Below are 15,332 nucleotides of genomic sequence, written 5' to 3' on the forward strand. Positions count from 1 at the left end.
GTCCATCTGTTTGGAGCACACTAAATACACCAAAGAGAACCAAAATAAGAACTCCAGTAGCAGGTTGTCATTTCCTTTCCCCTTTTCTTTCGGTGATGATCATCAGAGATTCTGAACTGCTTTTGTTATCCAGTTCAGCAACTGATTAGACAATTGCAGGTGATATATTGCAATGTTGTTGTGGTGCAATGTTGTATTCCTCTCCGATTAGGACCTTCCCCCCCCCCCCCCCCCCCCCAGCATTCAAAACCCTCCTGTGACGTTTTGGATTGAATCTTCTGTTTTTGAAGGATATATGTTTGTCCTTTTAGCCAGCACAGCATTGCAAAGAAACTCACATACAGGTTTTGGGGTCAGAAGTTCTTGGAGCAAAGGCTAAGGCCTCAGCTTTTCCTTTTCCCCCTTTCCGTTGACCTTTTAGTCTTGTTGGGGCCTTTTTTTTTTTTGTCGCCTGTGAGAGTGAAGAGTGAATGAAACCATCCGCTTTGTTGTCCTCTTTGGCTCATTGGCTCTTGTTAGGCACTCTTGCTAATCTAGTGTCGTTCTACCTGCATGGCTTTAGTGTTTATTGTAAGTGGACACACACTCGTACAAAAAACAGAAATCTTCACATGTTCACTCACTCACTCATTTTAACTGACTGTGACCAGTTGGCTCTTCTAATGATAGGTCAGTTCTGAATGGCTTTTAAGGGCAATGATAATGAAAGAGTAATGTTATGTATAAAGATGTGTCACATCTCCAATGGTGTTTTTTTTCACAGTCTTGACTCTCGACTAAACGTCAAGCATAGTGTGATGCCATCAAGTGAGTCCACCTTACTGTGCGACATGTCAAAATAAAACCACTTTGAAGATATATCGTGTTAGAGTTTTTACTGCTAAAGCAATGACTCATGTTACTGCCACTTGTGTCTGCAGTGTTTTGGATCTTAAGGTGCTGTTGAGTGATTAGTGTGACAGTTAAGAATGACTGTGCCTCTGTCTCAGCATGAGTGACAGATGGATGGTGAGCTGAGAGAGCAGTATTGTGTGAAGAGGGCTAAACATGGAGCCTTGAACTATTTTCATTTGTATTTTGTATTCTTCTTGTAATTATTTGAATAAATCATTGGCTCCTTATTTTATGTGGCTGTACAGTTTTTTTTTAAGTACATCAATTTTGTGAGGCAATGAGTGCCACGCAGAGAGATGTAAAGTTTTTTTTTTTCCTGTTGTTTCCCTTGGTGACATCATCAAAGAAATGGGCTTTGCTAAATTGATTTCCCTGACTGCCTTTATTGTGACTCGTAAAGACTCCTGCCACAATACCACAGGGATACTTCGACAGTAGATATTTGATAATGTTCTTTGTACAGAGTCATGTACACACACACAGTTTTGCATGTGCCTCATTTAAAGAGCTGGGGCAGAGTGGTTCAGCAGAGTGAATCCATTGGCTGCATCACCTGCAAAAATGTGTCCACTCCCTTTCTCAGCGTAGGATCACCGAGATGAGTGATAGCAGCAGAGTTGATGGTAAACAGAAAATAGAATCTGCAAAGGTGGACTCTGCTCTGTTATTTGCTCTCTGGACCCCACTTGGTGGGCGGACAGAAGTTCTGGGGATGCACTTGTTCTTCCTTCTTGCGGTTCCAGAAATGCCATATTTACCTGCCTCTGGAGAATAGTCCTTCTCACCTTCCACCTGGTGTACCTGCACCTCATTGAGCCCGCCCTTTGCCTTACGCCCCCTGCGAGTACAGTTTCTGCGACCTCCCTTTGGCGGCCGCGGCAGGGGCGAGGGCGAGGGCAGGCTGTACTGGTCCCCGTGGGGCAAATATGGCCGCTGATGGTGGTTGTGATGATTCCTGTGACGATTCAGATGGTTCAAAGACTCTCCGTGCTCCATCTCCCTACCAGGGCCACCATGACCATGACCCTCGACCGACAAGCAACTGGGCAGCTCTTCTTTCTTCAGCTCTTTCAGGTCCTTTCCAACCAGCTCTGGTGGTGACACACACGCAAGAGAGGAGGTGGAGCCTCTGAACCTTCTCAGCCAATCCCAAAGTGACAGGGCCTTGCAGTCACACTCCCAGGGGTTGTTGTTAAGTCGTAGATACTCCAGGGCTGTCAGTAGAGTCAAGCTGGCACCAGATAGCTCAGTCAAGGAGTTATTAAACAAGTACAGTGTGGTGAGGCGTCGCAGGTCATGGAAAGCCTGTCGGTCCACCCACTGGATTCGGTTCTGGTGGAGTAGAAGGCGGTCTAAGACCCCCAGACCACGGAAAGTGTTCTGGCGTAGACTCCATAGTCGATTGCCATGTAGGAAGAGATGACTGAGGTTGAGCAGGTCAATGAACAGGTCGTCCTCCAGGAATTCCAACTGGTTGTCCTGTAAGGGTGAAGAGGAAGAAGGCAACGTTAAGACTAAGGCTCCAGCATTTGCAGCAACTATCTTTAGTTCAGCCTCAGTTTAAGTATAGTCACACTAAACTCCATTTATCAGTCTACATGAGTCTAATCATTTGACACTCAAGATTTAATATCTTTTTGGGTCATTGTAATATGGAAACTTCAGAACACCACAAAGTCAGAGAAAGTACAGGTATGTGTCCTGCTCAAATTTAGTTATAAGATCCGAGCACCAAGGAGCGTCTCTCCCACCAGCTGTTGAATGTTATCAGCCAAAGATTCAATCGCAGTGGAGGACAGCAGAACAGGTTGTAAAAGAATGTAATGTTACCACATTCTGGTTCAAATGTGGCTTAGCCAACCTCAATGACAGTCATCACCGAAGTGTTGGGGAAGCTGACAGTTTGGAGTCATGCTGTCCTGCCTCACACTGTCCAATGTCATACTTCCCTTTTATTCTAACACCCTTTTCCACTTCAATCAAAGCTAGTTATTTTTCAGTTTTCAGTTAGTTGGTTAAGTTAGTCACACTGTTGTTACTGCATTGCGAGACAATCAATTACGTAGCTTATATTTAGAGAGCATAAATTCCACTGGCTGTGGTCATTAATTCAGGACAAAATATATAATAAAGTACTTTCAATTTATGTTCCTAAAATATTCAGTACCATTGATAAGTCAGACATGTGGTATCCATAGAATATGCAAAAACTAGTAGAAGTGAGAGTATCAGATAAGCACAATCAGTATTAACATCATAGTCAATGGAATGACTTTGTACATAATAAATTAAAGAATTTAGCTTGAAGTTCAAGGTATTTTGATTCAGTGTTATTTTAAATGCAGTACGGCTGGCTATTCAGTGATCGGTACAGCCTGTGAAGGGTTACATATAACTTTCTTTCCCTTTGATCAGTGCTTTGAAATTCAAGAAGTCTATTAAAGATTGGAGGGCTATGGCCAAAGATTGTACAATCTAGTCAAGACTAGCTTTTGTGGTCTGTACATTTGACAAGCTGTTGTACCACAAGGTTATAGATGACATGCAAATGCTTTCAGACATTCAAGGGCTAACCTTTACTTCACACTCTGTCGATATTAGATTGATTTTCCCATCAATAATATGAATATGAGATCTTTTTTATAAACTAGAAGCTGTTCTCCCAATAACCCTGACATATAATGAATTATTTAATTCAAATCCTTCATCCTGGATTTTAGCTCCTGTCCTGTTTGCCTTCAGCGGTTAACCACAGGAGCTATTCTGAAAACTGCTTTGTAGTATTTTCCCTGCACTTAGGATAACAGGGAGCATTTGATCAGCGTCCAATTCATAGGCAGCAAGTGCTGAGCCAGGCTGATGGACAGATTACACTATAATGCGATTGTGGCTGCTGCTGCAATATACAGTAGAGATAAAAGGTGGCTGTTATCCATGTACCTGTAGGTAGAGATACTGGAGATTATGGAGCCCCGCAAAGATCCCTGGAGGCAGGCTGATCAGACCACAGTGGTACAGATGCAGGGCGTGTAGCCGACCCAGGCCAATAAAGGTGTCTGAAGCGATGGCTTTCAGGTGTTTGTTGTCCCCAAGGTCGAGCTCCTCCAGGCGGTCGAAGCCGTGGAAGGTGGACGGCTGTATGTAAGAGATGTTGTTGGAGTAAAGCCACAACATGGTGGTGGTTGGTGAGAAGTGGCCACGGAGAAGCCGCTGGATTTTGTTGTTCTGTAGGAAGACACGCTCACTCTGGGCGGGGATGCCCTCGGGCACGGCATGGTAGTTGTGGGCCTGGCAGGAGACGGTGCTAGGTGAAGTGTAGCAGATGCAGTGGCGAGGGCACGGCAGAGAGAGATCCAGGCCACAGAGCACCAAGAGTAACTCCACCCCGCCATAACCTTTGAGGACAGGAAAGATGAGGAGAGGAGGATGAATGGGAAACGGAGATGGAGGGAAAGAGAGTTGGAGAGAAAACACAAGCCACATTAATTGAATTCATACAGCAGAGCTCCTGTTATCAGACGCATCTTAAATGAAAACTCATTGCTCTCAGTTTACAAGGACAACAATAGGCATGGTTCAGTGCAGACAAATTACAATGCTGACACAAATCTCTTTGTAACACACACACCCAGACAAACATTCATGTATTGTTTCGTGTGCCAATTCTCCTGACAGAATTTTCAATCATTCCCAAACTGTTTACCCTTAACCTTTCTCATTCCCTTGACAGTTATCTTCATTTCAAACTGTTTCAAAACCCTAAATCCAAACTCAGGGGACTATTGTTCTTGTTTTGACTCTCCTTAATACCCTTTGCCCACTCCACACAGATGCTAAAAAAGCCTGCTCAGGTCACGCTTTCTGGTGCAGAATGTGTGTGGTCTTATTGTTTGGTTGTGTGATTGTCACAGAGGTACCCACATTTTTATTTTTCCCTTCCTCTACCCAATCTTGGCGATACGGCGCACACACTCACACACGCAGCATTCTGTCACGCACCGCACAATGTTATATTCTTTGGTTATCCTCTAAAGGCGACAGAAAATCGATGCTACTCCTGCTTACAAGCAAACACGCACCACACCTGTAATACATTCCCACAATAAGAGGAAACCACAGAATAGAGAGAGAGAGAGAGAGAGAGAGAGGGGAGGTGGAGTATAGAGCTGGAATCACCTGCATTATTCCTCTGAAGTGGATATTACTTTTTGTTTTCAGACTCCCCTCACTCCCTTTTGATTCATTTTTTACCCCTCCCATCCCCTCTGGTGTTCGGTGTATAGTGGGGCCGCAGATAAAAAAAAGGGGGTTAAGGGAAAAAGGGCTAAGGGTGGGGACATGCTGATCCAAGAGGGAGATCCAACCCAATATGAACATCGAGTGCTGACATGTGTCCAGCCTTCTGTGTGTGTCAGTGACACGGGCAGATGTGAGAGACAGATGTCCAGATCACCGTGACACTGCTGCTCTGTTAAGAACGGCATGTTCTGAAACATCAGCAGAGGACACAGCAGTATTACTCAGAGAGGAACACATGTGTCTCTATAGCTGGGTACACTTGTGTAACCTTATACGCACAGGTACACACTGTGCGCGTGGGTATGTCCGTGTGTTTCTCTGTATATGTTACATTTAATCTGAAACACTGTGACAGCAGTGTCTGTTGTGGTTGACAAGTATGACCTTTTCATCAAAAAAAAAGAGGAAAACAACAACTAACAGCTGTTGTCACGGCAGCCTATCTGCAGTGCTGTTGTGTACACAACCAATAAATGCTGCACTATCATCTGTAGGTTGAGCTTTTATATGTGGTTTGCCAAAAAGAATCACAAAACCTTACACTGAGACACACACTTATAGATTATTTCAAATCTTCTTTAGGTGTCTAAAGTTTATTTTAATGTTATATAATTATAAACCTAAGTTTAATGGGAATTTATTATTTCATTATATTTAGCGACACTGGCTGTGGATTGGGATGTCAGCCGTTTTAGTTGGGACAAAAAAAATTGTAACTATTAAACATGACATTTTTATTGAGACATTTGTGTCTGCCGAGCTTGAACCTTGCTTATTTTTTGCGTTTCCTCTGACTTTTCAGCTATATGAGGTTGACAGTTTTGGTTGGAGCAGAAATGTTCATCCATCTCCTGTATGGACTGCTGACAAATTTAGGACAGATATTCACAAACGCTACAAATGAGTTACCGCGTTGATGATTCTCTATAGTTCCACCATCAGGTCAGTATTTGTATGTCTAACACTTTGGTTTGTGAGATTAACAACAACAGCAGCAGCGGCTGTAATGTTCTTTAGTTCTAACAAGAAAATGTTAGAATAGCAACATTTTAAACTAGAAAGAAGAATGGACAAAATACACATAATCAACTATCTGCAATATTAACGATTATATTCAGCAATTTCAGTGTTGGGGAGGAGCACTGTCCTTACAAAATAGGAACAAACTGGACAAAGTTGTTAAACTAGGCAGCAAGATAACTGGGAAGCAAATGTACAGCATTTCTTTCCTGACAGACCGGTACACACTGAATTTAGCCATCAAGATTACAGCTGACCCTCTGCACCCCCTTTGGTCAGAGTATGAACTCTTGAATTCAGGGCGCAGGTACAGAATGCCCAGGATGAGGACTAAAAGAGGCATTACATCCTTTGTACCGCGCAGTATTCAGCTGCTTAATAAGAACTGATTATACAGGACGAACTCGGCACTCTGCACTTTATTTAACTTGCTGAAATCCCTCATTGAATCATGTGATGCTTTAGTGTGTTTTTATGTGTTTTTATGTGTTTCTTATGCGTTTTTTAGCTCTCTGTGCAAGGCAAATTCCCCTAGGGGCAATAAAGGTTTCATTCATTCAATACTATCAATCATAAGAATACAATTAACTCTATTCTGGATCCCCCACTGCCATGTTTTTCTGTATCATAATGCACGTTATGATTAAATGTGAACCATAATATCACATGGTAAAATGTGACTTTGTTTTTACACATACTAAGCATGAGGAGATCTATTTGTTGAAACAGTTTGACCGGGTATCTTTGTTTGTATTTATAGACCAACTGTCGGCTCTGAGATGGGTTGACTAATGAATATCAAACACATCAATCACATCGCAAATTACGAATGCTTTGAAAGAATAGTTCTTGACAGCATTGCAGATAAAACCTTCTTCCTCTCTCGTCTCCCTTTTCTATCCCGCCCCCATTCACAGACACAACTGTAACTGTTATCCGTTTCACGTACGTTTTTTTTTCTCACATGCTGCCTATAGCTTAAATTGGTGGAATATGATTGTTATGAGCTGTAACATACAGCTGTATGTCCCTCAGGGTTGCAAAGTCATTTTTTTTTTTTTTTTATCTCTCTGTGCTTTCCTTGTCTGCTGTATCTGTCCATCTGGACTGTCCTTTGCTTCATGCTTCTCTGCCTCCTTTTCCACACAGCGTTTACACTTCCTTTACTCCACAGCTTTATCTCTGCACACTGCTCTGCCCCGCCTGCCGGCTCTCTTAATTAGATATACGGCTGCTATTTGTCACTTTGTGCTTGTAAGTGTGTAAAAATGTGTGTATTTGTTTGCCTACATGAATCACTGACTCTGTGTCGTTGTGTCTTTGTGATTCTTCAGGAGAATCAGTTTACGGCACTTGACTTAGCTGTAGTTTCTTCAACTGAATAACAACTTTTGCTCTTCATTTTATTACTTATTATCTGTATCGAGGGGTCTGGCTTCAAGGATATGAAGTATTCTGGTTTTCTGTTTCTATTACATTGAGTACTATTGACCAATCTTGAATCAGCTGGCTATGCTCTATGCAGGGAAAAAACAGAACGTGAGGAAACAAGAAGAAGGCGGAACACAATCAATGCAATGATGGCATTTAAGCTCCCATTGACACTTATCTGACAACAAATGATCTCTATATTTAGATATCTGCATTAAAGTGCAGCTAACAATACGTACAAAATTGAAATTTTAACTTGAGCTATTAATCTGCTTGACGCTGTTCCATAAAAGCAGATGTGTAGCAGTAGTATTTGGATTTACAGACGTCCTTGAATGCATCACAAAAGATCGATATGACCTCCACTTAGAAGTTGTTTTCTCCCCCTCGTTAGGAAAGACCTGACCGAGCTTACATTTTAACTTTCACAAATGAGCATCATAATATTGTTTTTTTTTTTTTTTTTTGACAAACTTAAGAACAGTTGATTTCAGGTAAATCACAAGAAATCTTTTTATTGGTGTTATACTGCTGAAGTTAGCCAGAATCGAGCCTCTTTGTGACTTTTCTTTAACTTTACTGTTAAACTGAGCCAGAAAAAGATGAACGGGCACAACGCTGGGGATGTAATGAACCAAGAAATGACAGGTTTTGCAGACAGTTTTATTTTGCACACATGTCTGGAGGGGCGAATTTTCCCTGCAGACACAGTTGCTTCTCAAGATGCTAGGTGGGTTGTAAACACTCACAGCTCGCAGAAAAGGAAGTGTTGTCTGGAAGTGCTTTATGGCTAAGGGCTAGCCACGCCAGAATGCCCGAAACAATTTGGCCATTGTTCCTATAAGCGTATATCATCTTCAGAAGATCGACGACTGAGATCAAACGACTTTAAACATATTTGTAAGAAAAATGAAAAGAAGGTGACATTCAGCTCTTGTTGTTTATGTTAAGGTCTTCACGTCTTGGTAAATACATGAACATAGCAGCTACAAAGGGGACTTTAAATTGGAACACACTTATTTTTTATGCTTAAATTTCACCTACGTCATGAATAATGTTTGAGACTCCTCAGCCAATACAAGTACAAGTTAAGTTTGATTTCACCAATGAGCTGCTCCCACTGGTCCCATTTTCTTTCTTTTTTAAAAAAAAATATTCAAACTGTGTGCTTGACACATTCTTGTGAGAGTGCCTATAGCGTTAGTTTGCATTTCCAATTGCTTTTGCTTCCTTGTTGGCTTCTGTTTACCCCTGCAGTCTTTTGTGTGTGTGTGTGTGTGTGTGTGTTTTCATCATCTTCTCCTTATATCTGACTATCTTATTCTGCCCCTTTGCCTCCCTTATTCATTCCAACAATATTCTCTATCTTTCTGCTATTAGACATGCAAGATGGTGTATGCACCGGGTGGAAAAATGAAAGCGTGTTGCCTTTAGTTGTGTGAGTACACCTGGAGTATCTTTGCATCTTCAGAGCATCTTTGCAAAACCGTGTGCATATTTGTGAGTCTCTGCTTGAATATGTGTTGTGGGAGTGCAGTTTACAGAATGAAGGATGGATGGGATATGTGATATAAAAATTCTGCTCTCTGTAAAATGCCTCTGACACTGAGGGCAGCATTCAGTTTCTTCAGACATCTCAGTTATTTATCATTTGGCCCTTGTAAAACATGGAATTATCCTTGTCTTGTCCTTATATCCTAATTCTAGAGTTATTCTGCTCTTGATAGTAAGGCGGCAAATAAGAAAAAAAAATCTTTCAATAGTGGAAACATTTAGATGATGCCTAAGCTGTTCTCAGGGGAAATCTCAAATCCCACTTCAGAAACAAAATCCTTGATACCTGGTTTCCCCAAAAGCATTTTTCCAAACATTTTTACTCCCAGTCAGCACATTCTTGGATAGACTACAGTAGATTTTAGACTGTCTTAAACTCCACAGCATGTGCATAGCCTGATATACATAAATAGTCATCTAATTGCAAAACAGCAATTACATGAGGCATCAATCTGGCATTAAGCCAAGCCTTAAACCTGTAGCTAGTGCCAGTTAGGAGCATCAAGGTACATAAAAATCAGTTTCACCAGTAATTCTTCTGAACACATTTCCCCACGAACTGCTGTTCAATAGAAACATGAATCAGGGTGAGCCCCATTTAAGTAATTTGTGCCTGGTGTGAATCCTTAGTGAAAGGTTGTAAAGTTATATTTTATTGCTCATCTGATATGATCAACGTGATAATGTCAACGACGTGCAATGTTGAACAAAGATGGTCTGTGTGTGGACTGCATTTTAATTGGTTTAAGTTTTCAGTGCTAAGTCATTTGCTAATTTGATCCCTGAACTCTGGGAAAAGAAAAACATTTAGGAATTAAAATACGTATTTTTTTCTTCTGCTCATTAAATGTATGAACAAGTTTGTTACACAATTACAGTCAACTTTAAATTTACAATGTACAGACAGCCTTTCAGTAAGTTGACGTCTTAACATGACACCCAAAGGGTTTTCATTTCAGCTATCAGGTGCCCTGACTGTGAACTTTACAGTCTGACGTTTTAATCCACAGACCTTTGTTGTATCTTTCTCTCCTCATTTGTCATCTTTCACATTGTCTGTAATAAAGGCTTAAAAAATGGGCAAAAAAATACTTAAAAATAATCTGCTGCCACAGTATAACAGCCTCCACTCCTCTGCAAAAGCCTTTCATAAGATTTTTGAACCGGCTGCAGGGATTTGCATTAGTGAGATCACACACTGATGTCCAATGATAGACCTGGCTCACAGTCGGCGTTCGAGTTAATCCCAGAGGTGTTAGATCAGGTGAGGGTCAGTGCTTTGTGCAGACCTGCATCTCACAGCAAACATGGAAAACCCTTTATTTACGGACCTGTGACTGTGCCTGGAGGTATGGTCATGTTGAGGCAGGAAAGCAACTCCCCTAAAACCATAAGCACACTTTTGTCTTATACACAAGAATATATAAATATCACAATTTCTGTATCTATGCAAGTTTGTTGGCTAAAATTGGTGTGAGCGCTGGCACTCTTAACTGATTGGTGCAATATCAATGTGGGCGGAAAACAGAAAAAAGAAAATAAATGTCACAATGATGATTTAATGATATTAAAAAGCTGACCCAAATCATTAACCATTGCATTTTGCCTTCATTCAAACTGGACCTGTAAACTGTAAAAAGAATCTTGTTTGTGCAACATGTCGCTTTAGTCATGTACCTGTGGTTCTTCTCAAGTTTGAACTGCTCATCCTTTTAAAAGCTATGCTCGCTAAGAACCTCAGCTGAGATTTGGCAAAAAAGACAGAGAGCTGTAACCAGAAGTGGAAATGCAGTTTTGAGAGACCCTTCTTTTAGATTTATAGAACATGCTAGCTTTAACTCTCACACTTTCGGAAATACTCACTTAAGTGATCAATTGGTCCTCTTAAAAGCCTTTAAGGAACAGATTTGTTCAATTAGTAATTGTACATGCCCACACATGTGGCCAATAAATACTTAACACAGGCATCATATTATTAGTATCCTTTTAGATGTTACCCCCTTACACAGCTCAAATTTGTTTCACTTTAAGTTAGCACAGAATACAGTAACATTAATATAGCCGACATATGAATTGATACACCTAATCATAATCATCTCTGAGGGCTGTCCACAAACTTTTGACCTGGAGTAGTGTCCACTTAGTCAAAGAGTTTTTGCTGTTCTAATACCAGCTCCATTGGATCATTATCACACGGTGGATGGCGTCTTTTTTGTCCTCTGGGTTAGTAGACTCGCATTGCTATTACTTTCTGCCAGTAATTGTCCATTTCAGCAAGTGATGCCTTTTATAATCAAAAATCTCTCTCCCTCTCTTTTTCTCATTTTCTCTGTTGCACTCTCTGTGTCTCTGCGTCCATTTCCCGCTGGTTGTTTTGTCTAAATTCTCATCTTAGCTTCCCTTCTTGGATATTTGCTGAAAGCTTCATCAAGCACAGCCAGGGTTCAATTACAAGAGCCGTCTCCCTCTTTTGTCCCTCTCTCTCACCCATTTCTGCACACCAGTCATAATGTGCACATACACAGAAATGCACAACGTACTGCTTGTCAGACAATCATCACAACCGCCTCACAAGTACAAGCTGGCATCTGGAGGAGGCACCTGCCACTCATTCTGGCAAACACAAGTAGGGAGTAGTAGAGAGAGAGAGGAGGGAGAGGGAGGGGCAAGGAGAAGGGGGTAGCCAAGAGAGGAGGAATGGGCAATATCATACTCAAAGGGAATGAGGAGCTCTTAAAACATGAAAGCGAAGGCAGGGGAAGAGAGGCACAGTGTGGCGGTGTGGGAGGGAAGAGAGCAGAGCAAGTAAGACTGGAGCTAAAAAAGGATGATGGGGATGACAGGGATCTTCTGCTGAGCGTAGACCATTATACGGGAAGATGTGTAAATGTCTGTCTGCTCTGCACACAACACCACTGTGACTTCTGCTGAAATCCTAAGTGATTCTGTGACCTTGGGGGGGAGTCAGGTAAATACTTGCTAATTGATTACACGTAACTCACATGTATCGTCACTGGAGGAAAAAACAGAAGCGCATGTTTTCTCTTGTGCATCCAGGTGCTCAAATACACCCGTGCACATAGGCTTCAGGCGCATACACCCACATTCAGACACAGATAATCAACTCTAATTAAGGAGCAGTGGCAGGATTAAAAATGAAAAAAAAGTAAGAGCAAAAAAAAAAAGAAAAAAGAAAAGAGTGCAAAATAAGAGTGGAATTTACAAAAAACGACGAGGAGGCTGAGAGTGAGAAAAATGGTGCAGGAGGGACGTCAGCTATATCTCACTCACTCAATATAGATGCTGCTCCTCTCTTGTTGGTGGTTGATTTAGCTTAGCATAATCCCAAAGATCATTTAGCGTTGCTCATTCAAATGGTGATAAATCTCTGGCAGAGTTAATGAGAGATTTAAATGGCGTCATTGCCTCAAAGACAGAGCTGAAATATCTCCACACTATATAATCCTCCCCTCTCATGTAATATAGTAACCAGTACATCCATCTCCATATTGGAGACAAATCAGCCCAGTAGTTTGTGATCTGCACAAAAACCACAAAAAAAGGACTACAAATGACTATCTTGTAGTTCTACATGTTCCTGCTTCTTGACACCAAATAAAACACTCAAATAGAGCTCGGAAAAACAACTGACTGATCAGGCAGAGTTGAGTAACAATTGATTTCTTGACACAAAAGTGAGCTGACTTTCCTTTCATGTCCCTGTCTGACTGTTTACAGAACACGATCGGAGTTCAGCTGGAGCATTTTGGAAATGGGTACCTATTAGATTACAACCAAAAATAACTTGTGCTGTCAATATCCAGGGATGAGTGGGTCTATGTAGGCCATCACTTCTTTTAAAGGATAGAGGAATTCCCTCAAGACATTGACGAGGCCAAAAAGATTACAGACAGGGAATGCAATGTGACGGTTTATCTTTATCTAATCCTAACCCTAACCCTTTTCAAGCACGTATTGGATTGATTTTGATTGATTTCATGGACTTGAATTGTGCACTTTACAGCTGTATTATCTTGTAAAAATGCAGCTACAGGTCTAAGATGTAATCAAAGATACCAGATCCAAATAATCGACAGATAATCAATTTTAAAAGACCCACATAGGATTAAGGGACATTTTTTTCTTGCTTGAAAAAAAGGATAAATATTTGAAAAGTAGGAATGTTTCAGCTCATGTTCCACATTTCTGTATTTTGCTTCAAACTATTAATCTGTTAGTCACTCAGAGGAAATGAAATGGCAACAGTTATCAAATTTGATCAATCACTTGAGTAATGCTTTATGCTAAAATGAAACTGGCTCAAGCTCCCAATGTGCTCATGAGACTGGACTTAAGATATTAGGGTTTATACCAAACAAGAAATTTACAGGCATGGTTCTACTGGCTGTTTTTTTTTTTTTACATTTTCCTGACATTTTCCAGAGCAATCCTGAAATACATTTGAATTTAAGCGTGACCATCAACCAGAAAGCCAACTCTCGTTACTACTGGCCATTTTTAAGGCTCACTATAGTCTTTGGATCTTGCGCTTAAACAGCCATTGGGTTTTTTACTTAATGGTAATGACAGGCTCAATGTGATGCACCGGCAATCTCAAGCAAGATGACAGCTCAGCTAGCTCAGTGGATGCCTAAGGTAAGATATCTTAAGAAACATTATATGAGAATGGTATATAGCCATTGTTGAAGTACCTAAGCATGCATATCAACCACTTTCAGTCCTGTTTAATTCTGTATTACAAAAGTTAACCGCAGGCACTCAAACAGGAGGATCACCAGCATGCGCTGTTGTCTGTCTCTGCCCAGCAGGGAGGCAAAGTGCTTAAAGTTGAAAGAAAAATCGATGTTCATTATCATGAAGCACCTTAAGTGGTACTCTTCCTGTTTAACAAATCCGAGAAGACTTGTTTTAAAGCTATTTTTCAAGGTATCTTATAATTAGAGCAGCTCCTGTGTGGTCTATTCTGCTCATCCTGACAATCCTGACTGATTCTCTGCTGCGGCATCCTCAGCCGCTGGAGCGGCATGGTGACATCTGTTCAACACACAACATTCTGGCCCAATAAAAACACACACACACTCTTTACCATGATTGGAGTGAGTGCATGTGTGTATGTGACAGTGATGCTAAGACATGGAGAGAGAGAGAGAGAGAAAATGCAAAAATAACCTCTACCCTCTTTGCATGCAGTAATTGGGTCATTTGAAAGGCTAAGCTTATCTCAACACTAATCAAGCTCTAATTATGCTCAGAAAACTTTGCCCACCCCTTTCCTCCATACACACACACACACACGCACTCACATGCTCCTCATGCATAATCAGATGATGCAGGTCACAGCTCTCCCTATTTAACTTCTGCCTATTAGAGGATGTAAGATGTGAGATGGGAGTTCAGAGCTGCCACTGCTTGCTGCCCTGCATCTTGTCCTGCCATGCTGAGGCTACAACGATAACACAGATTGACAGGGTGGCGTGGAAACAGGGGTTGCCTTCAAACTTTGATGAGCAGGTGTGACAGGCACGCAAGGACACAAAAGACCCATGAACTCCTTTTATTCATTTGATAAGCATAATAAAAAAGCATACTTTGATGCATTGTTTTGAAAAAGAAACTGGAAAATCGACTTCTGTACAATAGTGCAAGTTAAATATTTAATTTCAGACAGATATTCCAATATCAATTTTGGGGGATAAATGGTTATAAAAGTATCAGATTTTCTATTGACTGGCATACCAGCTGATACCAAAACTGATAGCGGGAGTAATACTGATGTTTATCGATTATGATACATACTGATATCATATTAGGTTGTATCAGAGGCCGGTACTAATGCAGTATTGGCAGTGTTGTGTTGTAATGAAGTATTACTTGAATTTTTGTATTTTTGGCAACATCTATTTTTGCTCGACCACAATTACCGGATAAAAAGTGTACCTTTCCTCTGATACATTTTCCCTAAGAACCTGTGTTACTTGTTACTCTAAATCGAAAGCATTCGGTGTTCTGTTGATTTCAGGTTTGTTTTTAATGAAAATGTGGCTTCAAATGAATAAAAAAATAACTAAGAACTGAGAGTGACAGACATGTAACATCTTGGATGCCGACTGGCG

At 41.0% G+C, this 15,332-nt stretch overlaps 1 protein-coding gene across 1 annotated transcript in view; it reads right to left on the reverse strand.

Moving 5' to 3' along the window:
* Window positions 1-232: 232 nt before the first annotated feature.
* The window catches only part of LOC132988010 (reticulon-4 receptor-like 1), an 88,473-nt gene continuing 73,373 nt past the window's right edge, over window positions 233-15,332 (reverse strand). Inside the window, exons 2-3 of the mRNA XM_061055073.1 lie at window positions 3,835-4,289; window positions 233-2,373 (exon numbers count right to left, since the gene is read on the reverse strand). Coding sequence (XP_060911056.1) covers window positions 1,474-2,373; window positions 3,835-4,289 — 1,355 coding nt within the window. The 3' untranslated portion in view covers window positions 233-1,473. The remainder of the gene's footprint in view (window positions 2,374-3,834; window positions 4,290-15,332) is intronic.

This window comes from Labrus mixtus, chromosome 14 (genome assembly GCF_963584025.1).
Source record: "Labrus mixtus chromosome 14, fLabMix1.1, whole genome shotgun sequence".
Taxonomy (NCBI): domain Eukaryota; kingdom Metazoa; phylum Chordata; class Actinopteri; order Labriformes; family Labridae; genus Labrus; species Labrus mixtus.